The sequence below is a fragment of the Zonotrichia leucophrys genome, chromosome 18, assembly GCF_028769735.1.
Source record: "Zonotrichia leucophrys gambelii isolate GWCS_2022_RI chromosome 18, RI_Zleu_2.0, whole genome shotgun sequence".
Lineage (NCBI taxonomy): Eukaryota > Metazoa > Chordata > Aves > Passeriformes > Passerellidae > Zonotrichia > Zonotrichia leucophrys.
The window spans coordinates 3,030,328-3,057,744 of NC_088187.1; the positions used below are offsets into that span (position 1 = coordinate 3,030,328).

At 52.1% G+C, this 27,417-nt stretch overlaps 1 protein-coding gene across 1 annotated transcript; it reads right to left on the minus strand.

The window, feature by feature from the left end:
• Positions 1–410: 410 nt before the first annotated feature.
• EVPL (envoplakin) lies at positions 411–27,417 on the minus strand. Its single transcript, XM_064728690.1, has 22 exons — positions 26,597–27,417; positions 20,372–20,471; positions 19,517–19,671; positions 18,342–18,465; positions 15,956–16,081; positions 15,671–15,709; positions 14,777–14,938; positions 14,112–14,219; positions 13,387–13,482; positions 13,023–13,148; positions 12,045–12,191; positions 11,747–11,901; positions 10,359–10,456; positions 9,661–9,842; positions 8,782–8,960; positions 8,255–8,393; positions 7,478–7,671; positions 6,600–6,750; positions 5,932–6,015; positions 5,736–5,846; positions 5,008–5,100; positions 411–4,203 (listed from the first exon to the last, which is right to left on the minus strand). The coding sequence occupies exons 1-22, from the start codon at positions 27,067–27,069 to the stop codon at positions 754–756; spliced, it is 6,492 nt and encodes a 2,163-aa protein (XP_064584760.1). The 5' UTR covers positions 27,070–27,417; the 3' UTR covers positions 411–753.

A 27,417-nucleotide genomic window follows, 5' to 3' on the forward strand; every position in this document is an offset into this window, starting at 1 on the left:
TTGGGATATGAGAATTGCTTGTTTCAGGAAGGACTGGGTGATGGAAGTTACACAGAGGAGTAACATCTTTTTAGTTCACCTAAAGAAATAGCAAGTGCAGATTTTCCAGTACTGTTTTGGTGGGACTGTACCCCTTTGGTGTTCAAGTCCCTCTTTTAGAGGTGCCCAAATGGCCAGGAAGCAAAGTCCTATTGGTTTTTAATTTTAAAGACAAATATAACAAAATCTTTAAAAATGTGGACTCATAGGCAGAAGGACACTTTAGGGGTTCAGTGCTGGGAGAGCAGGAGTCTACAAAACCTGTGTGGATTGGGCTGCAGGGCACGGGACTGCATGGGCAGGAGTAGCTGTGCCCTCAGCCACAGCCTGCAGAGACAACACAGCCACAGACACTCACTTGCTATATTTATTGCATGCAGAATGACCCAACTGGAAAACACTCTGGCTCTGCCCCCTTTCTGGGCACAGCCACATTTAACCTACTGCCCGTGAAGTTCTCACAACCAGCCCCTCTCTGGGCTGATCAGGGAACAGCACCTGGGGGCTGTGGGAACCCCTCCGTGGCAGGCCCATGGCCACGTTTTCTTCCTCGCACGGCCGAGCTGTGTTGGGAGGCAGGTAGCTAAGAGAGAAGAGTAGGCAGCCCTAAATGCTAGATGCTCCATTGCTGGGAGCCTGCTGCCTCCATAGGGAGAGGTGTTCTGAAGGGATGAACTCCTGAAGGAACCAGCCCCACTAAGTGCCTTGGTCCATTCAATGCCTGAACCGCGAGAGCCTGGGGGAGCGGCTCGCCTGGTGGTACCGCTGATACCCCTCTGACGCAGCTGGGAGCAGCGGCAGGTGGCTCAGAGAATCCTTCTGGCAGAGGGCCATGGCCTCCTTGTAATTGATCTTCTCTTTAGTGACAGGGTCAATGAGATCTTTTTCATAGTTGGACTCATCCTGGAGCCTGTTGGCGAGGTTGCTTGTTATCATCCCTGTCTGGACAGCTTCCAGCACAGGGATGCGACCGGTTTTCTTGGGATCGATCAGCCCTCCAGTTAGATGCTGGACTTGCAGGTAGGGGAAAGCACTATCCTTGGTCATCCAGCCCTTCTGAACTGCTTCCCCCACAGACAGCCTCCGCCTGGTCACTGGGTCCTCAATGCCTGTGAAAGCTTTCTGGGCATTGAGGAGTCTCTGCATGTAGGTCCTGTCAATCAGCCCCCTCTCGATCGCCTTATGGACCGAGAACCGGTCCCTGGAAATGAGGTCTATGATTCCCCCTGTGGCAGCCTGGGCTTCCAGGAGCTTCTGAGCTGTCATGGGATCGAGCAGCTTCTTCGCAACGGCAGTCTTGATGTTGTACTTGGTGTTGGTGGTGGTGTCGTACACCCCAGCAATGGGGGATGTGTCATCACATATGCCTTTCTGTGATGCTGGGGGGAAGAAGGTTTGGGTTTGGTGGGTGGTGGGTGATGTGAGGGGGGATTTGGAGATGATGGAGCCAATTGAGAGGGATGAGGGAGGCTTGGTTTCCCCGGCCACCAGCAAGGCAAATTCAGAGATGGGAATCTTGCCATCCCGGTACAGCTGGTACTCCTCCTTTGTGATCCTCCTCAGCCTCAGTGCATCATCAATGGAATACTGCTTCCCACTTTTCTTGTCAAGGAGAAGCGAGATCTCCCCATTTGGGCCCAAGGTGGTGACTTCTTCCCAGTCACACTCCAGCTCTTGCAGCTGGATGTACTGGCCTCTGTCTATGATACCTCGCTTATAGGCTTCGTACGGGGACATGTCCTTCCCTGTGTCAGGGTCCAAGATGGAGATCTTGGTGGAGAGGTTTGTCTCTCTCATCTGGGTCTCATGATTGATTTCTTCACGGTTGACCTTTGACTGGAGATCCCGAATGAACCTCTCCTTGTTGTAGATCTGGTCCTTCTCCCTAAGGATGTCTGCCTCCAGCAGGGAAACCTCATGTTCCAGCTGCTTCTTCTTCTGCCTGTCATTCTCAGTCCGTTGGCTGAGCAGTTTGGATTCTTCCCGAAGGAAGAGAACTTTCTGCTGCTTCTGCCTCTCCAGCTCCCGCAGTTCACTCTCCAAGTTGGCTCTCTCCTGGATGGCCAGGTTCCTGGCTTTCTGCAGCTCCGTCTCTTCACGAGCCCAAGTCCTCTTCATGCCTTCAGCTCTCTCAATCTTCTCCCGGAGCCGCCGTACCTCCTCTTCTACCTTTTGCTTGGCTGCCCTCTCCCTGCTCAGCAGCTCCCAGATGCGTGCACGTTCACTCTCCAGAGCTCTGTCCTTCTCCACTCGAATCACCTCCTTGTAGATGGTCTTCTCCTGGGATTTAGTTTTCTGCAGGACATCGACTTGCACCTGCAGGTTCTTGCACTCTCTCTGCAAGTTCAGCACCTCCATCTTCTCCCGGTCCAGCTCCAAGCGCAGGTTGCTGGCAGACTGTTCCAGGACTGGATCCTTCTCCAGCTTGACCACTTCTTCCATAATGATCTTTTCTTGCACTGGGGCTGGGCTCTCCTCCAGCTCCTTTATTCTCAGTGTAATTTGTCTCATCTCCTTCTCCAGTGCAAGCCTCTTGCTTCGATCCTCCTGAAAGTTGAGCAACTTCTCTTGCTCTTCCACCAGCACACGAACCTGCTGCACGTCGCGCTCCAGGCGACGCCTGTTGCTCACCTCCTCATCCAGACTGCGTCTCAGCCTGCTGTGCTCATCTCGGAGCTTTGGATCCTTTTGGGTCAGTATCACCTCTTGAACGACCACCTTCTCCTCTGGCTTCCGCCTCTCCAGCAGCATGTATTTGTTCTGCAGGTCATAGATGGCATCCTCTGCAGCTCTCCTCTTCTGGGACATGTTGCGCACCTCCTGACGCAGGCGATCAGCTTCTTTTTCCAGGAGTGGATCATTCTCATAGCGGATGACTTCCTTGTTGACCAGCTTGGTTTCCACCTTGGATCTCTCCCTCCTCCATTCATCCCTTTCCCCCTGCAGCCTAATGAGCTGCTCCTGGGTCCTGCCGTTGGTGTTCACAAGTTCATTGAGCTGCTCTTTCAGCCTGTCAATTTCTCTGAGAATCTCTGGACTCTTTTCATGTTTCACCACCTCCTCTATGACCTCCTTAAACTCCACCTCTGGTTTTTGTGACCTGAGGACTTTGAGCTCTGCTAAGGCCTCTTCCACTTCACTGTCAATCTTTGTCCTTTTCAGAGTGACCTCCTGCAACTCCCTTTTCAGGTGTGCAATCTGCCTCTCTGTTTCAGGGTCCACCAGGAAGATTTCATTCACCCTCTCTTTTACCTCTATCCTGGGCTTTTGCTTCTCTGCAATGCTGTACTGAGTCTGCAGCTCTCCCAGCTCACCTGTCAGCATCAAGTTTTTGCTCCTCTCTTCTTCAATCAGAGTTTTCAGCTTGGAAGTCTCTTTCAATAACTCTGGGTCCTGCTCTACCTGTTTCACCTCCTTAACAATAATTTTGGGTTCTGTTGTTTCAATCAGTCTTTCCACCTCCTCAATCTTGTTCTTCACTTTCACTATTGCTTCTTCCGCAGACTTCCTTTTGAAGGATTCCTCATCTATTTGTAACTGCAGGGTCCTAACAGACTTCAGCATTTCTGGGTTTTTCTCCAGTTTGATGAGCTCCTTCACCACCACTTTCTCTCGGATGTTGGGCTGCTTTCGCTCCAGCATGTGCAGCTCCCTCTTCAGCTGCTCAAGTTCTGAAGCAGCAGTCAAGCTTTCCTCCTGGAGATGCTTGATCTCCTGTCGAAGACTTTCTGCTTGGCCATCCAGGCTTGGATCCTTCTCAATTTTTGTGATCTCTTTGGTGAGGAGCTGGGCAGGAGCGACCTTCTTCTCGCTCTCCATCTGGGCAAGCTTACGGTTCATCCCATCAATGTCTTCTTGCAGGCGCTGCCTCTTTCTGCCTTCCTCTTCAATCTGCTGTACCATCCTAGACAGGTTGCTCTCCACCTGTGGGTCTCTGTAGTATTCAATCACCTCTTTTTCTTCCACTCTTTCAATGGGCTTCTGAGTTTTCAACATCAGCAGCTTGTTTCTGTGTTCCTCCAGGTCTTCTTCAATCCTGGCCACTTTCCTCCTTTCCTCCTCCAGCTGTGATTTCAACCCCTCAGATTCCCTGCTTGCAGTGGCTTTGTTTTCAGCTTTCTGGGTTTGCTCATGTGCAGCTTCAATGTCCTCATGCACTTCCTTCTGCAAGGTAAAAAAAAAAAGAGAATTTAAAAAAAGGCAGGCAAACCAAGCCACTCTTTTAAGGTGACTCAGAGATCTTTTAAATGACATGGCATGGTGGGAGACAAAACTGGCACAGAATCCTCAGGCAGTCTTCAAATAAGGCTGTTTGTAAATTTGTGAGGACACAACCACATCACCTCAAGCAACTGACTTGGTGGTGTGGGAAATGAATTTGTAGAAATTGGGTCTTCCCCTTCAGATGGAGGTGCTGCAGCAGCCCACAGAGGTGCTTTGTGCTGCCCTCCTGTATCTGCAGCCAAGGGAGAGCATCACAGCCAGTCCCCAGCTTAATCTCTCGTGCTTCCTGAACCCACTATAAGTCACCTGGTCCTGAGACCTTTCCTACAGGTGGTTCAAACCTTAGAAAGGTATAAAAATCCTATTGCTTTGAAGGGTTTCCAGAAGGTTGTGAGCACTAAATTCCAGCCACACCCACAAACAAATCTGAAATTCTCAGTCTGTGATGGTTGGTTAACTATGGCTAAGAAAACTGGACTTAAAAGCCCTAATTTTTTTTTCCAAGCATAAACTACAGCTTCAGTAAAGAGCTGAGGGCCACCAGAGGTGATGGGAGTCACAACCCAAGATCAGTTTCAGTGAAACTGTGGTTTCTTGTGGTCTTTTTCTCAGTGGGACTTCCATTCCTGTCCTTCCTCACACTTGGATGCGGAGTCTCAGGGAGGGGTGGGGGAGCCCCAGGCTGAGCAGATCTGAACCCCAGTCTAGAGCACCCCAATCTTGCAGTGAGCTCTAAGCTGGTACCTTCTCCACGATCTTCTTGGCAAACTCCAGCCGGCTGAGCTGCTGCTTATTTTCTGCTGCCAGCTCCATGTAGAGCTTGGTGACATCATTTTCCTGCAAAAGAAAGAGTGATGAGAGCCTTGTGCCCTCACCCAGACACAGCTCTGCTGCATGGCAGACTCTGCCACAGCTCCTTCCACCTGGACCACTTTTGTGCATGTCATAGTTCTAGAGATTAGTGTCTTCCCATCTGACTCTTTAGAGAGACACAGAGTCTAAGGACCCCTGCAGGAGATCCTGTCCCTGTTATTTGAATTCCTGTTAGATGCCTGCAGGCCTACACAGGGCCCAGTCTTCCAAATTCACAGATGGAGAGCAGCTGGCAAAAGGCTCAAGGTGATGCAGAACTGGGGTGTAACTGGGAAGAGCACAGAGGAGCTCTGGCTTCTTCCCCTCCCCACACACACACCCTGTAAGTTTTATCTTCATACACAATGTGGTGAGGAGGCAACACCAATCTCAACCAAGGTGCCAGGCACAGCCCTAATTCAGGATCTCACACTCAGGATCTGTCCCTGCTGCTTTGGCCCAGGACAAAGGGATCCTCAGGGATCTCTGAGGACTCTGACTCTGGGATTAGGACCATAACCAGTGTTGGCTGTAAGAATGGATTAAGGCCTTGCAGAGGACATTGGGGCATGGGTAATGAGCAGGACAATGGTTTCTGTGTCTTCATCTTAACATTTTACCTGGGCCTGGATGCTTTCCTGCAGGGGGGTCACCCGCAGCCTCTTTGCAGCAGAGTCAGTCAGGGAAGGGTCCAGAGAAGAGCTGTATTTGCCTGCTTCAAACTCATAGTCCTGTCCAGAGCAGACACACGAGAATCAGGTGGGATCTCTTGGGTGAAATGCTTAGGGAGTGACAAATGGGAGAAGCCATCCTTACATTGAGTGTGGACTGCACGTTCTGGGACAGCCTGATCAGGGCGTTCTTCTCAGGCTCCTTGCTCTGGATCTCCTCCACCAGCCTCTGCAGGAGACACACAGGCTGTTAAGGACACTCTGAAACCCAGCTGCCCAGTAATACTCCTGCAGCCTAGAGAATCAGCTCAGCTCAGGAAATGGTGGCAACAGGAAGACATTTAGGAAGAGTCTCCAGGGTTTTAGGGTATCTCAGCTGTGCTATAACTTGCCTAGGACTTCTCACACTGATTTATCACAAATAAGATAAATAACAGCCAACACAGAGACCTCCACAACTCCTTGTCTGAGCTAGTGAGCTTAGAGTCTGCTCAAGGAGAGAAAAATTAAGGACTTGGATACAACATCTTAGCTTGAAGTGCAGTATTTCAGGATCTGAAAGTGTCCTCTCCATGGAGAAGATTTCAGCCTGGAGGTGACTGGCACATATGAGAACATCAGCACTGCAGATAAGCCCAGCAAGGTGAGATACACCAGGAAACACCATCCATGAGCTGCAATCCTTCTCTAGTTCATTCACTGTGGTGGGGAGCACACAGCTAGGAGCTGCCTGGTACTATTTTGCATGTGCTGTTCACAAGCAAATTGCCCCATCCCTGTAAAGTTCCAGGCTGTTCTTGCCCTGGAACACACCTTCTGTGCCTGCAGCTTGTAATTGATCTGGCTTGGCCCATCAGTGGTCTTCACTTGGTGCTTGGGTAGGTTGTTCATCCAGAACATCAGGTTCTCATTGGAGTTTTGGAACTGCTGGTAGGTGAGGCTGATGTTCCTGAGGGTCTTCTCTCTGCACAGCACAAAAGTGGACAGGAATGTTAAGGGAAAGGGCAAAGATTCGTGTGCAAGTTCCTAGGGAGGAAGGTGAAAGGTGAAAATGTCACCACAACAAACACCAAGATAACAAAAACAAGGAGGTGACAGCTGATGCCTGAGTGGGGAGCACAGCTCTGGAAGCTCAAAGCCTGTGCTGTGAATGGGAAGGTGGCAACTGCACAGAAGGACACACCTGGTCCTCAGTATTACAGGACTGGGGTCGGGATCAGGGTCCTGCAATGCAGAACGTACTCAGGGCTTTCACCCTGCCCCAGCCTGTCACAGTCTGTCCTTTCCTTAGGATTTTTCCTCCTGAGAAGCTGAGAGGCCTCAGGAACAAAATGTAAACAATGATTATCTGCTGCTGTGGAATGCAACAGGTGCATCTGTGATTGGTCTCATCTGGTTGTTTCTAATTAATGGCCAATCACAGCCCAGCTGGCTCAGACTCTCTGTCTGAGACAGAGGCTTTTGTTATCATTCTTTCTTTTCCTATTCTTAGCCAGCCTTCTGATGAAATACTTTCTTCTATTCTTTTAGTATAATTTTAATATCATATATATCACAAAATAATAAATCAAGCCTACTGAAACATGGAGTCAAATCCTCATCTCTTCCCTCATCCTCAGACCCCTGTGAACACGGTCACACCATTCCACCCTAGCTGAAGGAGCAGGGATGCCCCAGGGGTGGGTGCTCACCTCTGGTCCAGCTGGTCGGCCACTGCGTGGTAGCGGTCATTGAGGAGCTGCACCTCGCGCTTCTGCCGGGGCAGGTCAGGGCAGAACTCCTGGAAGTTGTTCTGCACAGCACTGCAGCTGTGCTCAGCATCCTTCAGCCCCCTGTTGAGCCTCAGCACACAGCTCTCCTGGGCCACCAGGTCCCGCCTCATCTTCTGCAGGCCAGGAAAAAACACACCTTGTGTTGGCATCAGTCAGAGCAGCACCCAAACACCCTCCCTGATGTGCCACTGACTGGGCAGCACTGGTGAATAAACCCCACTGGTGAATAAACCTCACTGCTCCACCTCTTCCACCTCACTGACAGGCTCTCCAAGTGAGGTGGAAGAGGTGGAGCAGTGAGGTTTATTCACCAGGGAAGCTGGGGAGCAAGGTGGCTTGGACAGTGCATTGAGAAGTTCTGGGGAAGGCAAAACATCAGATCACTGTGGGTGCCAAGGATGGGGCAAGGAGATTGGGAGCAGAAAAGATTAGGGAGAGGTGTGAGGCAGAGCAACAGAGACTGGATGCTAAGGGGGTCATGATGTATTTTAGGGACTGCAAAGGGAGAGACAGAGGGACAGAGTGTTTTGCTGTCCAGTGAGAGCAGGTCAACACCAACATTAAACCTTTAAGGAAAAAGTCCTCAAAAATGCTTAATCACTGGTGCCTCAAGGTGCTCTGTTAAATCCAGCTCCTCCCACTCTGGTCCCTGAGCTCAGGGATCTCCCCACAGTGAGAAGCCTGATGCTCCCCTACCTGCAGGTCATTGGCCCGATCCTGCAGGGCATTGGGGGATGCAGGAATGATGCTGTCCTGAGCCAGCTTGGCCTCAAACGTGCTGACAATCTTGTCTGTGTTCTCAATCTGAGTCTCCAGGTTCAGGGCAGCCTTAGCCCTAGGAAAGGGGAAAAAGAAGGACAAGGTTAGCTACAGAAACCCCACTCTTTCTTTTCTCCCTTTGATGTTTAACCTTACTTAAAATGAGAGCTTCTGCAGGATGTCAGAGAACCAGCAATGTGCTGCTCACAAGTCAGAGATGTTGCAGTTCACCACACAGCAGAGCTGGGACACACACCCATTGTGGTGGATTTTCTGTGGTGAGGGGATCTCCTCACAAATTACCCACAGGAACTCCTTCACAGGAGTCCTTTGATGATGGATGGGAGGTTTCCAACCTATGCTGGATCTCAACCAACATCATATAGATCAAAAGCATTTTCTGTCATGCTTCTTGTTGGCACACCTGTACAAGAACAGCTCCTTCCCTCATCCCCATCACTCACTTCTCGTTGTACAGGCTGGAGAGCATTTTGACATCGCTGTATTTGCTCCTGAGGGCGTTCAGAGTGACAGGGAGCTGGGAAGCTGAGGTGCTGCTGGGTTTCTTGGAAAGGTAGGTCTCACACTCCTTCTGCAAGGCATCCTTGGCTGCCCCCAGGTTCTCAAGTTTCTTTGTTGTTTCCTGGCACACAGATGGAAGCACAGTCACCCAACAGAGCCAGAACAGTGCTGCTGTGGAAATGTGTTTCCCTCAGGGGCAGATTTGGCTGTGGGGCTCAGGGTGTGGTGCCCCTCCAGTGCCCCTTGGGGCACAGCCCCATCCAGACTGTGGCTGTCTGGCAGTGCCAAGGTGTGGGAAAGAGATCCACACAGACAGGTGGAAAAAACCAACCTGCCTGAGCCCATCCTGCTGCCAGAGCCAGGTAAACACCCATGGATGAGGATGTAACAAGCTGAAACACTGCAAACCCAGACCTTGACCCAGAGGAAAGGAGGGGGGCTCCAGGGCACTGCTTCTTTTCCTGTCTCACTGACATTGACAAGTCTGTATTTCCCATCAGGTGAGACAAAGCTGGCCTTGGATTAATTCCCTTTTTCCCTTAGTCTCTTAGGGTGACAGCCTTCCCAGGACAGGGACCCGGATCACAACTCTGAAATGATTGGACCCTTTTGCTTCAGAGACAAGGAAAGATCCTGCGTTTCCTGAGGGTTTCACTTTGTCCCATTTCAAGGGTTCAAGCCAGCCTGAAACCCTTAAATCTGCAGTGTGGTTTTCTCCTTTGGAGCACCAGCTGTCCTCTCCAGTCTCCAGTGTTATTTCCATGTTGTCCTGCTTTGGGCCAGGGACACAGAGCTACCAAACTGCTCCTACTCCTGCTCACCTGCTGCTGCTTGATCCTCCTGCCCAGGTCATCTGTAGGGTCACTGTAGTTCACAGGAGACCTCACTCGGTTCAAGACCTCCTTCTCTACCTGCACCAGGTCCTTGCCCACACGATCCAGGCTGCTGAGGAGCTGGTCAGCTTGGGGATCATCCTGGACTGCTGGAGGGCTCTTGGACAGAGCTGCAGTGAGACACAGCTTAGGTTAATCCCCAGGTTTTAGCTCTGCCATGGTGAGCCACAGCTGCAAAGGAGGGACAGAGCCAAGTGCTGCCATGCAGACACATCCCTTCTCAGCTTTGCCTTTGAACTGCAGCTCTGGGAATAGCACAGATAACCCAGGGTTGGGATTTAGCCACGGCTGCCTGCTCATCTCACAGCCCCCAGCTAGGGAAGAGAACTGCAAGGGACCCAGATTACAAAGCAGGTTTAATTAAAGTTTCTGGATAAGCACATCCCCCTGAAATCCTAAATACCCTCCAGCTGTTGATGGAGCTCAGACGCTTAGGAAAGGCAGCAGACTTTCAGTGAATTGCTGAGACAGGAGTCAGGTTATCTTTGCCATGGAGGAGAAGGCATCCTCCCACAGGGACCTCTGCAAGTGTCACTGTGTGAGCTGCAGGGGCTCTGCCCACCCTGGCTGGGTGCTGTGCTCCCAGAGCTGCCTCTGGAGAGGGCTGGGCTATCCAGGTGACAAACCTTGCTGGCTGGGCTGTGCCTGCTCCTTGTGGCTGCGTCTCAGGGTGCTCTGAACCGCCGCTCGCTTCTGCTTCACCGTGTTCAGCTCCCCTTCCAGCCTGTGAGCAGGGAAAGGCATCATCAGCCACGAGGGGCCACAGCACTGACACAGCCCTGCACAGCAGCAGCAGCTCCATGGCTGTGCTGGGGAGGTGTCCCCAAGGGCAAGGCAGGGTGTCCTCAAAGGCTGGGAGCCTGCAGCCTGCTGTAACTCAGAGATGTCCCTCAGGAAAGGGCACAGCAGCAAGAGCAGCTGGTTGGTTCGAGCAGCTGAGTTCTCTCAAGGAAGCCAGTGATTCCAACTCTCAGCAGAAGCTATCAAAGCTGGAAATGTGTTTGATATGGTTGCAGTGCTTTGCAGCCTTGCAGGAAACAAGGACAAGTGGCTGCTGCACTAGAAATGCCTCATCTCACTTGTAAGGATGGTTCCTGCCTAATGAAACCAGGGCTGGGATCTGCCAGAGCTGGAAGGACCAAAAAATATTTCTGGGTGAGAAGCAGAAGGAGGGGGGAACAGGAAGGACCAGGCTGGTTCTCATCCCTGCTGTGGACTGTTCCAGCTGAACACTGTGTGCTAAAACCAGCAATTCCCAGCTTGCCTGGCTGCTGTCAGATGAGAGCTGTTCCTCTGTGCAGAGGAACTGAATTTGTGTTTTAAAACACTCATGAAACCCATAAATCCAAAGGACTCAATAGTCTGGGATGTGTGAAGAGGGGTACACACTGAGGAACACAATGAAGCAATCACACCCATGGCATACCTGGTGGGCACCCACCCACCTTGGGCATGCCTGCATAGCTCTGAGTCTGGGCTGTGGCCTTTCCTCAGCACTTGAGCAGCCCTGATTTGCCCAAACACCCGGGGCAGTGATTAAAGAGGCAGGGCCAAGCTCCCTGCACCCCGCCCCGTCCTGTGGGAACGGCAGGAGCTGACAGAGCAGGCAGCAAACCCACACAGAGGCTCAGGGAGCCCTGCTCAGTCTCAGCTGGGGCTGCCTGAGAGCAGATTCCACAGATAATTCTGTCCTGTTTGGCAGGTCCCAAGCTCCAGACTGATTCTGCAATTAATTTAGTCAAACCTATGCAAGTCACATGTTTGGGTGAAGAAATCAAGCCTGACTGCCAGAAAACTCATTGAGAGTGAGGTCTGTGCAGTGTGCAGGGATGTTGGGGAGTGGTAGACACCTGGATAAGACACTTGGGTGCAGGGAAAAATCCCCCTCCAAGAAGGATTTAGTACTAGATAGCTGAGAGGCCTGTCCCCAGCTGCTGTCTCTGCAGTCAGGCTGGTTATGACCCAAGAGAGTCCAAAATGTCTCTCTGGGTCAGGGTCTCTGCTGCAGACTCACCTATTGACCTTGTCTATGGACTCAGGGTCAGGAGGAGGGATGGAGAAACAAGCAGAAGGTGCCTCCTGGACCACACCAGTGCTGCTCTGGATCACCCACATCTCTGGGTTGCTGTTGTCCTTCAGAGTGTACTTGTCCCCTCTGGTCAGCTGCACCTGGGAGGGGACACAAAACCCGGTGAAAGGCTTGGCTTTCTGGCCCTAAGACAGCTCCTCACACCTCAGAGCCAGGATCTGGAGCAAGCAGAGAAGAATCCAGTTCTCTGTCCCTCCTGAGGGTGCTGCTGGTCCAGCCTCACCTCCCCAGCATCCCAGTCACAGAGGGTGTCCAGGGTGAGGGGCTGAGGGGGACGTGTCCTGCGCAGTTTCAGGGGGCTGATCTCTTTGCTCCTCCTCTTCAGGTCACTGATGCTCTTCTCTGCCTGCTTCAACGCCTTCTCCTCGTTCTAAACAAAACAGGGGAGACAGAGCTTGTGGCCAGGTCTGGGTAGGAAGGAAGGGGAGGGTCACAATACAGCAGATATGCTGGGACCAATTATTTGGGGCTCTTTGTGGGGTGGAATTGAGAGTTTCTCCATTCTCAATCCCTCCATGTCCCTCCTTTCCCTTTCCATTCCCAACACTCTCCTCAGTTTCCTTTGCTCACAGATCTGCCATTGAGAACACAGCCTGGGTTAACCTTAGGTGAACCCACACTTTCATATCAAATATCCTGAAGGAGTTTTCCTTTTCAGAAATGGAACACCTTCCAAGAGATGGCTGCATTCCAGTGTCAGAAAGTACCAAGATTCCAGCATCTCATGAGAGCCAAATGTGTTGCATACTTGGGAAGATACCATGGTGAACGTGTCCCCTCCCTCTCTCCGGGGCAAATCTTCCTTTCCCATCTGCACCTCACCCCTGAGGTCAGATCTCTTTATTCCCTCCCTTGCCCTTGGCTCATGAGAGTGCTGAGGAGATGGGAGGATCTTTTCCTGTTGGATGCCAGGCCCTCTAACCCAAGTGTCTTGTGCTGGGGACAGCACAAAGCTTCTCCTTGCACTTCTCCTTCACTCTGATGGTGACCTGGGGTCTGGCTGTGTGTCACTGATGGGGACAGTGCCACCTCAGGGCAGTGTGAGCAGCGTGGATCCCCTCCCTAGCACACAGCTGGCCTGAGCTCTCCCTGTAGGATTATTCCCCCACCTCTTCCCTTTCCCCTTTCTAATTTATTGGGGAGTTTTTAACTTTGGATTTAACTGAGGTCTGGCTGGTGCCACCAGCCCTGAAGGCCCCACCTCCAGCTGAAGCAGCAGATCTGACACCACCCCAGGGCTGTCCTTGTTGAATTTGCTGTATTTGGTGTCCAGGTCAGAGCTCATCTTCTTCAGGGAGTGGCTCACAGCCTCAGCATCATCCTGGAACTGGAGGTGTGGGTAGGGAAACAGTCAGGCATGGGGGGACACCACTGTCCCCAAGTCCAGTGGGGTCTCTCAGTTCCCAGCACCTCTAAAAGGTTCTATTTTGAGGGACATTTCCCCAAAATACCTTTACTAGGTGCAAGCAAAGGGTCTCCCTTCCTCACCCCTTTGTTGTCTCTCCTCCCAGCCTGCCCACTCTGGCCTGACCTGCAGAGCCATGGCCCATGAATTTGCTTTTTACCTTCTTATAGCTCTCCACACTTTTCAGTTGGCTCTCCTGGCAAATGCAGAGATTCAGGAAATTCTGCCACTCGTTCTTCAAGGCTTCCTGGTGAGCCTGTGGTGGGACAGAGCACATCTCAGTGGGTTGCAGCTGGTCCTGCCTCTCCCATCACAGGCCTCCTTTCCTCAGAAGTGCCAGAGATCAGAGGAGGAGCAGAGACAAAGCTGTGCCCAGGCACTGCCTGATGCTGAGCCTGAGTGAGGACACCCCTTGGGAAGGACCTGGCTCACACAGAGCAGCCATCACTTCTCAAGTGGTCTCAGCTCCAGTGGTGCTGGGGACTGAGAGCCCACCACAGCCTGGCACTGCATCTGCAAGCTTGGAAATCCAGCCTTGGAGGATGGGAGCTGCTTTCACGTGGGAGAAGTCACACCAGGAACTTCCCAACAGTGTGAAGGTGGCTGCACTGATGTGTGTGAGAACCTGAGCAAGGGCTGGTCCCAGCACACAGATGTTGGCCACTATCTCCTGGAAATTTTGGAAAGGGTGAAGACCCTGCACTTCCCTCAGCTCCCCTGTGGGGCTGGAGCAGGCAGAAGGATGCTGCAGTGCAGCCAGTGCAGTGTGGAAGGAAGCAGTGACACAGCTGCAGGGAGAGGTGAAGGGGTCTCCTCTGCCCCACCACCTGAGGCACAGAAACTGTCATTGTCCCATGGGACTGGGGAAGGGACCCCTCTCCCCACCTGGATAGGTTTGATGGCTGGGTGCTTCAGCTCAATCATCCTGTCCCCATCGTCCTGCAGGTGGTTCACAAACTCCTCCTGGCTGAGCAGCTCATTGGACTTGAAATCCTGGAGGGAAAAGAAACTTTCTGACCCTGGGGTCTCCTGGGGCACCAAACATAACAGAGATGAGGCTCCCAAAGCACAGACAACCTTGCCTGTTTGTTTGTTTTTTAAAATAGAAGGGGCTAGGCAGAGCTAAAACTAATTAGACACATTTGGGCCTCAGAAAGCATCAGGGCATTTGTTCAAAGAGCATTTTCCTATGCAATTATCCCTCTCATTTTCTGTGTCCCAGCACATGGCAGCCACTGGGTGTTGTACTGTGGCCACTGAGGCTGATGTGGCACTGAGCCCCTCCTTTCTCTCTGATCATGGAAAGCCTCCAATGATCCCACGTGCCAGCTCAGGGGACAGGAGGGGTCCCACAGAGCGGCTCGTTCCTAATTCCAGCACCCAGGGAGGCTCTTCCCCCTCTGTTTTGGAAAGGCTGATGCTCAGGGCTGGTGGTGGCTGTGCAGGGGGCTGGGATGCAGGTTCCCTGTGCCAGGCACCCTGCAGGTGCCCTGTGCCAGGCCTGGCCAGCCTTCCATGGGCAGGACACGCTGGCAGCCCCCAGGGCTCACCTCGTACTCGCGCCGCACGCTCTGCACGTCCAGCATTTGGTCACTCCAGTCCTGCTTCAGGATCTTGGTCTGCTGCTCTGTCAGGTAGCCCAGCTCCTTGGTGCAGCCCTGCAGGTGGTGGTAGAGGCTGCCAAGGCTCTGTCCTCGCCAGATGGAAGCTTTCTGCCCACACACAGGACAAAGAGAGTGTCAGTGCTCAGCCTGGGGAGTCCTTTTTCCCTCCTCCTCTTCCTCCCCAGGACCACACTCCCATTGCACATCCAGCAGGAGATTCCCAGAAACCTTGGTGGGAAATCTGCCACCACTGGCTCTTATCTGATGGGGCTGCTGCTCCCTTTCCCTCCTCACAGACAAGATGTGTTTGTCTAACCAGAATGCCAGGTGTGGGCTGGTGCCCGGGGCAGTCTCAGAGCTGCTGAATTTCCCACAAATCCCATTTTCAGCATCAGCTTCCTGGGCCCAGCTGGGTAAACCCAGGACTTTCTTCCTGGCCACATCTTTGCTCTGGCTGTTCCTTTCCTCTCTGGAACCCTTGTTAGGGATCAGGGCAAGCCTCCCCATTTGCAATCCTGATGTGGAAGTGTGTGGGCTGGGCTGCATTTCCTGGTGCCTTCTGGTCCCTGTGCTCATGGACACAGAGGAAACTGCAGGTCCATGACCCACGAAGAGAAGAGACATGGATCTCACCCTCTGCACTGCCCTGAGGACAGAGAGTTCTTTCCTTTACAGCTATCCCAAGGAGGGAAGGAAATGGGGAGATGATATGAGGGACACAACTTTACTGAGCAAGCCCAGGGGTGGCTCCTGTTCTAAACTGGGTGTTCCCTGCCCATCAGGGATGGTGTCACTCTGCTGTAAGACCCCACCTGCTCAGAAAACCACCCAGAATCTTACCAGCAAGTCCTTGTACTGGCTTTTTAAATCTGCCACATCCTGGGTTACACCACAGCCAAGACCAAGGAGGTGAAAAAAAAAAAATTAAGAAAAGCTGTTAGCAAAACATGTGGTGAATGCTGATGAACTGATTTATGGAATGTGCTTTAGAAACCATCCAGGAGCCACCTCCTGGGCCCTCTGCAGAACAAGGGTGTGGAGCAGCAGATGGGACACAGGGCCAGCAGTGGCACGGCCAGCAGGTCCCAGTGCAGTGACAGGACAGAGGGGACAGAGGGGCCTTACCCCAGAGCGCAGGTTCTTGATCTGGAGCCCGTAGGCCTCGATCTCCTTCTGCAGGATGTTGTGCTCAGCGATTTGCTTCTCCAGCTCCGACATGCCAGGGCCATACTGCCCTGCATCGACTTGTTTCTGTGCAAAGGAGGAGGGCACACACTACAGCCAAGGCTTCATCTCAGGGAGAAACCCCAGGCAGGGCATGGAAAGATCTGGTATCTGATAGGGGCCCAGCAGGAAGGGAGAGGATTTTTTGGTTGTTTCCCATCATTGCTGTTGGTTGCCATTTCCCCAGCCATACACAGGGGCAAAAATAACCAGACACACAGCCCTGGGCTACAGCCCTGAGCTGAGCCAGCCCCCTGCCCACGGTGACAGGCATGGGATGCACTTAAATACCATCCAGCTTGCAGGGGAATCCAAACTGCCTCCAGTCTGGGAACTCCACATACCCAAACCTTGAAAGGCAGGGCTGTAAAATCCTAGGAGACAGCACCTTCCCCATCCCTTCATCCCACAGCAGGACTCTCTCCCTGATCCCCCTCTGGTAACTCTTTACCAGAAGAGGTTAATTCAGAGGGTGCTCCAGAGGGTTTTAAGAGGTAGAAGAAGAGTCTGTCTTTCACTTAGAATTATTATTATTATTTTATATTATTAATTTATTAATTCTATTTATTTATATTATTATTTTATATTTTTATATTATGTTATTTGTTGCATTATTAGTGAATTATTCCCACTACCTCCAACAGCCCTGCGTTACGCTGAGCATGTATATATTATTCATGTTTATTTATATTATTTATGTTTATTAATTTTATATTAGTATTTTTATATTATTTCTAATATTATTACTGAATGATTCCCACCACCTCCAACATCCCTGCATTATGCTGAGCATGCACATATTATTTATGTTTATTTCTATTATTTATGCTTATTATTTTTCTATTACTATATTATTTTTATATTATTACTGAATTATTCTCACTACCTCCAACAGCCCTGCGTTACATTAAGCATGCATATACTATTTATGTTTGTTTCTATTATTTATATTTATTATTTTATATTATTACTGAATGATTCCCACCACCTCCAACATCCCTGCATTATGCTGAGCATGTATATATTATTCATGTTTATTTCTATTATTTATATTTATTTATACATTATTATTTTTATATCATTATATTAATTTTTATATTATTACTGAATGATTCCCACCACCTCCAACATCCCAGCATTATGCTGAGCAGGCATATATTATTTATTTATATTTATTATTTTTATAATATTATTTTTATACATATTTTAATATTATTACTGAATTCTTCCCACCACCTCCAACATCCCTGCATTATGCTGAGCATGCATATATTATTTATGTTTATTTCTATTATTTATATTTATTATTTTATATTATTTTTAGATTGATATTTTATATTTATTATTTTTATTTACTAAATTTATTCCCACCACTCCACATCCCTGCATTATGCTGAGCATGATATATTATTTATTGTTTATTTCTATTATTTATATTTATTATTTTATATTTTTGATTATATTTTATATTATTATTTATTTTTTTTATTTTACTGAATTATTTCCCACCACCTCCCACATCCCTGCATTATGCTGAGCATGCATATATTATTTATGTTTATTTTTTATTATTTATTATTTTATATTAATTTATATATTTATTTTTTTCTATTTTTACTGAATTATTCCCACCACCTCCAACATCCCTGCATTATGCTAAGCATGCATATATTATTTATGTTTATTTCTATTATTTATATTATTATTTTATATAGATATTTTATATTATTATATTATTTTTATATTAGTACTGAATGATTCCCACAGCCTCCAACATCCCTGCATTATGCTGAGCAGGCATATATTATTTATGTTTATTTCTATTATTTATATTATTTTATATTGATATTTTATATTATTGTATTTTTTTCTATTTTTACTGAATTATTCCCACCACCTCCAACATCCCTGCATTATGCTGAGCATGCACATATTATTTATGTTTATTTCTATTATTTATATTTATTATATTATTTTTATATTGATATTTTATATTATTATATTATTTTTATATTATTACTGAATGATTCCCACAACGTCCAACAGCCCAGCATTATGCTGAAGAGGCATATATTATTTATGTTTATTTCTATTATTTATATTTATTATATTATTTTTATATTGATATTTTATATTATTATATTATTTTTTTCTATTTTTACTGAATTATTCCCACCATCCCAGCATTATGCTGAGCACGCAGTGGCTGGCACAGCCCTAGAGACAGCAGCAAACACTGTCTGGCCTGGCAGGAGATGGAGAGAACCCCCAGCCCCAGGTGTGTTACCATTTTCTGCTCCAGGATCCTGGCCCAGTCCAGCCTGGGCCCCAGCTCGGGGAGGTTCAGCTGCTCGTAGAGGGCGCGGTACTCGGCACAGAGCTGTGTCACACGCTCGTGGAGCTGCTGGATGCTGCAAAACAAGGGAGAGGCACAGGTGCCCGTGTCACTCAGGGTGCAGGAGAGCCAAGGTGGAACCCAAATTTCACCCCCAAGGCCCAGGTGCTGTCCCTCTGTGGCACTGGCCTCCTTCAGCATGTGTTACAGGGCTTGCAAGGGTCTTCAGGGTGAAGAGAGAGGCGAGAATGTTGACTTCACGTTCAGAAGGCTTGATTTACTAGGTTATCATATATATTACATTATTACTATGCTAAAAGAAATAGAAGGAAAGTTCTCAGAAGCTAGCTAAGCTAAGAATAGCAAAGGAATGAATAAACAAAAGTCTGTGTCTCAGCACAGAGACCCAGCTCTGCCGTGAGTGGTCAGTAAATTCAAACATCCACCCAAGACCAATCACGGATGCACCTGTTGCATTCCACAGCAGCAGATAACCATTGTTTACATTTTGTTGCTGAGGCCACAGCTTCTCAGAAGGGAGAAAAATCTTAAAGACATGATTTTTATGAAAAGATGTCTGTGACAAGCATGTCCAGCCCTTGTCCTGCTGTTCTCCGTCTCCAGGGATGTCCCAGGAATTGCTGCCCTCAGGATGCTGCAGGGAGGGCAGGGCTGCCCTTCCCAACTGGGGAACTTCCCTCCTGATTTCTGCATAAAGGGCTGGAAGTGAGGGGAGCAGAGCACCAGAAGCCAACTGAAGCTCTTCTCCCACTCCAACAACACCTCTGGCTCTGTGCTTGCCCCAGATTAAAGGTATTTCTTTCAGGGAAGGCAGAGGAAAAGGGGATTTGCCCTGATAGTGGGGCCACATTTTAGCTCTGCGTTTTTCTGGTACCTTTTATAAGGGCTCCCAAAATACTGGAGCCACTTGGGCAATCGCTCTGGCATCCACCCTGCATACCAATACCTTTATAATAAATTGGCAGAAAAAATTATTTTAAGGCTAAATTCTGTGGTAAGGGGAGTGAAACTACCACTTATGGCAAGGAGTGGAGCTCATTCCATGTCCTGAGGAGGTTCCCAATTGCTCAGTGCCCTCATCACACCTGTCCCTCCACTGTACTCACTCTTTCTCTATCTCAAGAGCCTGTGGGTGTTTCAGCCTCTTGGCACGGTCCACATCCAGGAAGAGATCCTTCAGCAGGATCTCAGCTTCCTTCAAATTCCTGGCATTCTCTGTCTGGAACTCAAAAGCCTTGTTCTTCTGGTGATTGCTGGAGTCCTGGAGGCCAGAGAGACAGAGGAGAAAGCCTCGTTGGACCACAGGGACCTCCCCACACTTTCCTTGGCCAGCACAGAGGCTCTGCATCCTCCACAGAGCAGCCACAAAGGAGCCCTGGTGCCCAGGCTCCTGCCCCAGCTCCCTCCCTGCCAGGGCCTTTGTGGGTCAGGCTGGCAGCCCCTGGGGCTGTGCTGCCACAGCTGAGACAGCCCTGGCTGTGCAAAGCCTCAGGCACTGAGCAGAGAGAATCTGAGAAGCCTCAGGATGCTGCCCCAAGGGTTGGGAGGCTCTGTGGGGTGTCTGTTCCTCCCCAGCCTCGGGCCAGCCCCCAAACCTGCAGCAGCACACACAGAGCAGACACCTGACCTGCTGCAGTCCTGGGTGCTGAGAGTTTGGGACTTTCTGTGCTGACAGACTCTGACCCCCAGGAGAGCACTGCATTTGACCTGAGGCTGTGGATAAGGCTTCCAAAATTGATTGATAGCACTGGGATTATGGGTGTGTAGTTTGATTAGAAGTGTGTAATATCACAGGATGGAAAATTTAGAGTTTAAGTCTTAGAATAGAGTAATACATATAAAGCAAGATGGAGGTTTTAGGGTGGAAGCTGGTCCTTCTTCTTCATAGGTTTGGTGGTGTTCTGGACAGTGCATTTCTAGGCAAAGCCTTTCACCTCCCACCACCCCCTGCCACGAGTGACCTGCTTGAGTCTGGACTGAGTCTCCAGGATGTCCTTCTCCACCTGGTCAGCATTTGTCTGCATGCGGGAGATGAGCACGGCCAGCTCGTTTGTGGAGGACCTGGAGAGGGAACAGCAAAGCAGGTGGGTAAAGATTCAGCCCCTCCATCCCTGCCCAGGACCTGCCCCAGGCCTTCCCCCATGTCCCCTGGGTCTCTCAGGAAAGAGCCTGAGCTGTGTCCAAGGGCAGGGGCACACACAGGTGCTCAGTGCCTGCTGCTGCCCTCAGAGCTGCTGTGCTCAGAGTCTGGGGTGGGATTTTGCCGCCACCCAGCCCCTCTGCACAACTCCCTGCTGCAGATGCTCCAAACTTTGTGTGCATTCAAAAAAACATCAGAGGGGGAAAAACAATAGAGAAAGAAAAAAAGGGGGAAAACCCTGCTGTAGGGCTCCCAAAAACACCAGTATGGGTTTGGAAGACCCAAAGCCACAGAGGGCTGGAGGCCAGGGGAGCACCCTGCAGAGGCAGCACAACATGCTCACTCTGTTTGGGGGTGCTCCCATGGGTGCTGCTGGCACAGGTGGGCTCCAGCCCATCCCAGAGCTGCCATCCTGTTCTGCCTGTTCCTGCCCTCCATCCCAGAGCTGCCATCCTGTTCCTGCCCTCCAACCCAGAGCTGCCATCCTGTTCCTGCCTCATCCCAGAGCAGCCATCCTGTTCCTGCCCTCCATCCCAGAGCTGCCATCCTGTTCCTGCCCTCCATCCCAGAGCTGCCATCCTGTTCCTGCCCTCCATCCCAGAGCTGCCATCCTGTTCCTGCCTGTTCCTGCCCTCCATCCCAGAGCTGCCATCCTGTTCCTGCCCTCCATCCCAGAGCTGCCATCCTGTTCCTGCCCTCCAGCCCAGAGCTGCCATCCTGGTCCATGTGGAGCTCTCCACAGCTGGGTACAGTGAGACACTGGAGAGCCCAGTGCCACCCCAAGACTGGGCTGCAGGGCACAAGGACTTGCTGTGCAGGCCACAAGCCCCTCTGGGTGCTGTAGGCTGCTGTGGTGTTTTCAGAGCTTGGGGAACAGCACAAAGCTGAGTGAGGGCAGGTTTAGGTTGGATATCAGGAAAGGGTTTTGTACCCAGAGGATGCTCAGGCACTGAACAGGCTCCCAGGGAAGTGGTCACAGCACTGAGCGTGTCTGAGCTCAAGGAGTGTTTGGAAAGTGCTCTCAGCACTTGGGGTGTCCTGCACAGGGCCAGGAGTTGGACTTGATGATCCTGGTGGGTCCCTTCCAGCTCAGGATAGCCTGTGGTTCCCAGACTCCAATTTCCCAAGGCCATGGCAGAGCTACCAGCCCTGCTCACCCCAGTGGGGCTCCACTGAAGGTTCCCAACAGCCATTCCCTACTGCTGTCACCTCAGTGCCACCACACATCCCATCACAGCCCTTGTCCCACCCTAGGGAACGAGCAGCCCTGGATCCAAAGGCTCAGCCAGGCACAGGATGGCTCCCAAGGCTCCCTGCAGACAAGGAAGCACAAAGCTCAGTGCCACCTTTGTCCCCGTGTCCTGTTGTTTCTGACAGCCCTTGGGGACAGCAGTGGCCCTGCCCTGCAGGCAGGGAGAGCACAGCCCTGCCAGGGGGGTGGGCAGGGACAGCAGCACCAGGGACGGAGCCTCGGAATGCTGCTGAGGGGACAAAGTTCAGCAGAGCTGAGCACATTGTGTGCTGGTGCTGGCAGCTGAGAGCAGGGAAGAGTCTGAGCAGCAGCACTGGGACATCAATGGGGGTCAGCTGGAGTGGGGACACTTCTTCAGGGCAGGTTGGTGCCTCTTTGGTGGAAGAAGAAGGTAGGAGAAAGGTGATGTCCTGCAGCAGAGCCACCACACCTGCCCTTTAACCGTGTGCTTTCCTTCCAAGCCCCTGAATCCACAAAGGATGGGGGAAATGATTCCCTTAATGGCTCTGCCATTGCTCCAGCTCCTACTCAAAGCTCCAGCTCATTCCAAAGGCTGGAACTGGTGCTGGGATGTTAATTTATTACAGCCCCAAGAGACTCTGACATGCCAGGCAGTGCTGTGGTCACCCCAAGCCAAGCACTCGGGTGCCACAGCTCCCGTTTGAAGCGAGCTCAGCCCCCACTGAGCACGGCCCGTGTGGCTCCAGAGGGAGCACAGCCCCAGTGCTCCTGCTCCCAGCGTCCTGCTGTCCCCTTTCCCCAGCCCCTCCCTTGTTTTTAATTTCCCAAGCCCTCAGCTGCCCCAGGTTTGGGGCTGGCTGTGCCTGCAATGCTCATCAGGAGGTGAAAGGGAACTGCTGAGCTGGGCAGTGCTGCTCTCCGGGTCTAATTCCAGGGACTGTGGAGCCCAAGCAGAGCATCCATCACCACCAAAGCATCATTCCCTGCTGCAGCCCGTGTTTAACATCCCGTTAATCATCCCTCCTACGACACCCCTGCTCTTTGCCGGTGTAACCTGCGGTGCCCAGGGAGATGCACAGGGTGGGTGGGTGGGTGGGAGCAGCACAGGGCTCGGTCCCTGCGAGCCTGAGCGTGCTGCAGGCTGGAGCTCCCGGAGGTGCCCCCTCCCCAGGAGGTTACACAACCTCCCACTCATCCCTGACACGCCTGGAATGAGGTGGTGTCCCATGAGCAAATACTTGAGCACCACCCAAATTTCCTGCCCGGGCTCTGTGGCAGGGAGGGGATGTGAGTCACGGGCTGGGCTGGGCCCGGGCCCGGAGCCTCTCCCAGAGCCCGGGAACAGCATCGGCCCCCAGCAGCTCTGCCTGAACCCAGCTCCTGCCTAAAGACCTCGATGGGGTGTCCTGTTTGAGCCCATGTGGCTGTGGATAACTCTGTGCTGCTCCAAGAGGGGAGAAGTGAGGATCCATCCTCCCCAGGATGGTAGATCACCAACAAAATCCTGTTTATTCCTGCTGGCACTCCCCTTCTGGTTGAAGGAAACACTGGGGCACTCCATCCCTTATTTCCTAAGGTTGGGCACAGGAACCTGCTTTGTTTAGGCTGAGCCACAACAAAACTGTGGCCAGAAAAGATGTCAGCAACCTCGTGGTCACAGGGACTCAGCCCATGCCAGGCTGTGCTGCACGGAACACCTGAGGCTGGAGGGCAGGATGCTGCTGCCAACAGCCTGGTTAGCAGGAAGGGGGGATGATTCCTGGAGAACATCACCTCAGGAGGAGCAGGGTGTGCTGAGGGGAGTCTGTGCAAACACCCACACACACAGCGCGTGGATACATCCCTGTCCCTCCCTGGGATGTCCCCCTGTCCATCCCTGCTGCCCCTGGGCAGGAGCTCTCACTCAGCCAGAGCTGGGCCCTGCATTTCAGGGTGGACATGCTGCCACCTGGGCTGTGTGAGGCACCTGGCATCAGGTGGGATACAGGCAGCCATTAGCTGATGTTGGACACCCCTCAGCCCCCTGAACTTCGGGTCCAGCCCCACACACAGAGCATGGGACAGCCACAGCCCTGGGATGGCTGAGGGCAAGCTGGGCAAAGCTCCTCCTGCTCCTCCTCCTCCTCAGCAGCCAGGGCAGCCTCCTCCCTAGGGCCATCTCATGCCTAGGAGAGGCACAGCACTATTATTAGCATTATTAATTGGTTCATTTCTCCTTCCACTTTCTGCCTCCTGGACAGTCCAGCTGCACAGCACGGATGGTGTCTCCCAGCAGCAGCAGGACTGTCCCCACTCCTGGTCACCCCTGCCAGGGCACTTTGAGCAGCACCACAGCTCCACCCACAGCAGTCCCTGACCCCTCTGTGCCTTCCTTGTGGGGTGAAAAGGGCCCAAGGCTGGGTCTGTTCTCCCTGACAGACACAGAAGTCCTGGCACATTTTGGTTTGCCAGCAGATCCAAGAAGAGCATCCCTGAGCCCCTGGTCAGTACCTGACCCCTGCCAGCTCTGGGTCAGTACCTCAGCCCTGCCTGTCCCCACACTGCTCCAGACTGATGGGAGCAGCAGAGGGAGATGGTGGGAAAAGCAGCAATCCCAGGAGACACTTAAATCCCAGGAGATGACTTGCCATCCACCTCCTTTGTCAGAATCACACCCAGGCACAGCCAGTCCAGCCAGATCCAATCCAATTCCACCTTCCCAAGAGTTTTCCCTTTCAGCCCTGCAGTGCCTCCACCTGGAGCAGGGCACAGCCAGGAAGCTCCTTGGGCACAAACCTGTGCTGCTGATGCTTCCCTGGGGTGCATCCACCAAGGTGAGACAGCAAAGGGCCGTGGCAGGAGGCTCAACACCACAGCCCCAGGGACCAGGAGCCCTCTGTGGGGGTCCAGCTGCTCAACATGAACCCCAGAGAAAGGCAAACTCAGCTGCTGCTGAGGCTGTGGCCTTGGGGCCACCAAGAGAAGCTGTGGGCCACCAGCATTTTCTTGGGGCCATCTGCAGAGTGTGTGCTGCTGCTGGCTGCTCCCAAGACAACTCATCCACCTTCATTTTCTCAGCTACTTTGGGCACTGACCCAGCCCCAGGCCATGGCCAAGCAAATGAGGCTGTGTCTGATGGTTGGTGCCTCCTGGAACAGGCACAGCTCAGGAATTGCTGTGCTGCTGGCTCCAGCCTCCATCCTGCAGGGGAAGAGCTGTGAGGTCTTGCTGGGATGCAGCTCCAGTTATTCTGGGAGGTTCATGCTGGGGCAGAGCCTGCCCAAACCCTCTGCACTGCTGAGAAATCCCCAGGCTGCTCTGGGAGCTGGCTGGGGAGGTGCAGAGGTTGCATTAGTGAGGCAGAATAAAGCAGAGCCTGACACAGCTCCAGGCTGCTGGGGAGGTGCCTCAGTGCAGCCAGGCCCCAGGCAAAGCTGGGTGCTCAGAGAGCCCCCAGAGCTGCCTTTGAGATGAGTTTGTGCATGCTCAGCCCCACTGAAGGTTCCCATGGCAGGGTCCAGCTGCTGACACCCCTCAGGCAGCCCCAGCCTTTGGGGGGGTCACATTGTCCCCAGGCCCTGCTCCCCCTCTCAGTGGCTGCTGGCTGACCTGGGGTTTGGCCCCAAAGCAGCACATTGTGACCCCCCAGGTGTTCCCCCCACACACACACTGTCCTGGAGTGCTGCTGCTGGCCCCAGAGATGTGGCCAGCACCCCCTTCACCCTGCATGTCCCCTTTCCTCAGCAAACCCCCCTGGCTGCTTCCTCAGCTTCCAGCCATGGCAGGGCAGAGAATTCCCATGGAATCAACCAACCCTACAACGTGCAAAATTGCTGAGGAAGGTGGAAAATAATCCTGATTCAACAAGAGCAGCTGAAGGGAGGGCTGAGATCTCCCTGCAGGAGTTCCTCCTCCCAGAGGAGTCCCTGATCCTTGGGAAGCACCACACATCTCATTCCCTCAGCACTGAGGGACTCTTCATAGAACCACAGAATGGTTTGGGTGGAAGGGGCCTTAAGGACATGGCCAGGGACACCTTCCCTAGAGCAGGGTGTTCCAAACAGGTCTGAAAGAGGCAAACTCAGGGATGAGACCTGGCCTGTCCCAGGCTGGGTCAGAGCAGCCACCAGCAAACCAAACCCTCCATGTCCTTCCCCTGAGCAGCAGCAGGCTCAGCATCCTTTTCCAGGGATCCAGGGCAGCATCCCAGAGCCTCACACAGCCAGGGAATCCTGCAATCCCAGAGCCTCACACAGCCAGGGAATCCTGCAATCCCAGAGCCTCACAGAGCCAGGGAATCCCAGGATCCCAGTGCCTCACACAGCCAGGGAATCCCAGGTTCCCATACCCAGCTTGGGATCTGCATCAGCACTGAGCACACCCCATTCCACCCAAGCACAGAGGCTGTTTTTATCCTGCTCCTACCTGCCCAAAAAGGGCTTTTTTTGCACCTCCCTACTCAGTGACCACAGCTCTGAGCACATTCCAGGGGCTGCAGACACTGCTGGGAAGGAGCATGAAGCCCACCAGAGACCAGGACTGCAGCCAGGCAGCACATTTGGGTATCAGCTCCCAGCAAACCTCAAAATTCTGCTGCTCCTCGGGGGGATGGCACTTAGGGTGGCTTAAAAACCACAGACCATCCATCCCTTGTCATCCTCCAGGGTCACACAGCACTGACAGGGGTCACACAGCACAGACACAGAGAGGGATCACAGAGCACAGACACACAGACAAGGGTTACACAGACACAGACACAGAGAGGGATCACAGAGCACAGACACAGACAGGGGTCACACAGCAGTGACACAGAGAGGGTCACACAGCAGTGACACACACAGGGGTCACACTTACTTGCTCGGTTTGACAGGGGAACCTCTGCTGGGGGAACTTCTGCTCGGGGAGCTTTTGCTCCCCCCCTTGAACATGTTGGCGAGGTCCCAGCTGCTGTCCCGGGCTCGGCACGGCTCTGGTGGCTCCCTGCTCTGCTGTGTGGGATGGAAGGACAGCGCTCGGCGGCGCATAAAGAGCAGCTCCTGCGAGGCTCCTCCCCGAACGCAGGTGAGCAGCAGCAGCGGAGATGGAGGCACCTCTGAAAAAATGACTCGAAAAACCAGTTTAGGGTGGAAAGAGCAGAGCCCCAGAGGGAGAACGGGAGACCTCGCCCTGGCTCGGAGAGTGTTCGGGCTCACACAGCCCCAGCCGAGCAGCAGCTTCCCAGCAGAGGGACAGGGAGCACTGTGCAGGCAGGAAAAGCCTGGGAATGTCACTTGCAGGGAGTGCACTGCAGCCATCGAGGCACATTTTAAAGCATCTCCTTGCAGCATGTTTAAAGTGCTACACAACAGCAGAATCCCCACGGACAAAGCCAGCCGAGCGTTTCCTGAGGTGGCAGCAGCAGTTTGGGAATCAGCAACTCTCAGAACATTTTCAGTCCAACATTTTCTCAGAACAATTCTCAGTTCAGCAAGCTTTTGGCCCAGGCTTAGCACAAGGTGGCCCTGTGGTTCCCAGGAAAACCCTGAGGGCTCAGGGCAGGGGGGAGGTCAGCAGCTCCACACAGCATCCCAGGAGCCCCAAACACCAGGATTCACTTGGGACAAACCCAACCCAAAGATCTGGGTCTGAGGCTCTGCCCAGCCACCCTGGCTGCACCAGACCAGGCTTTGCCTCTG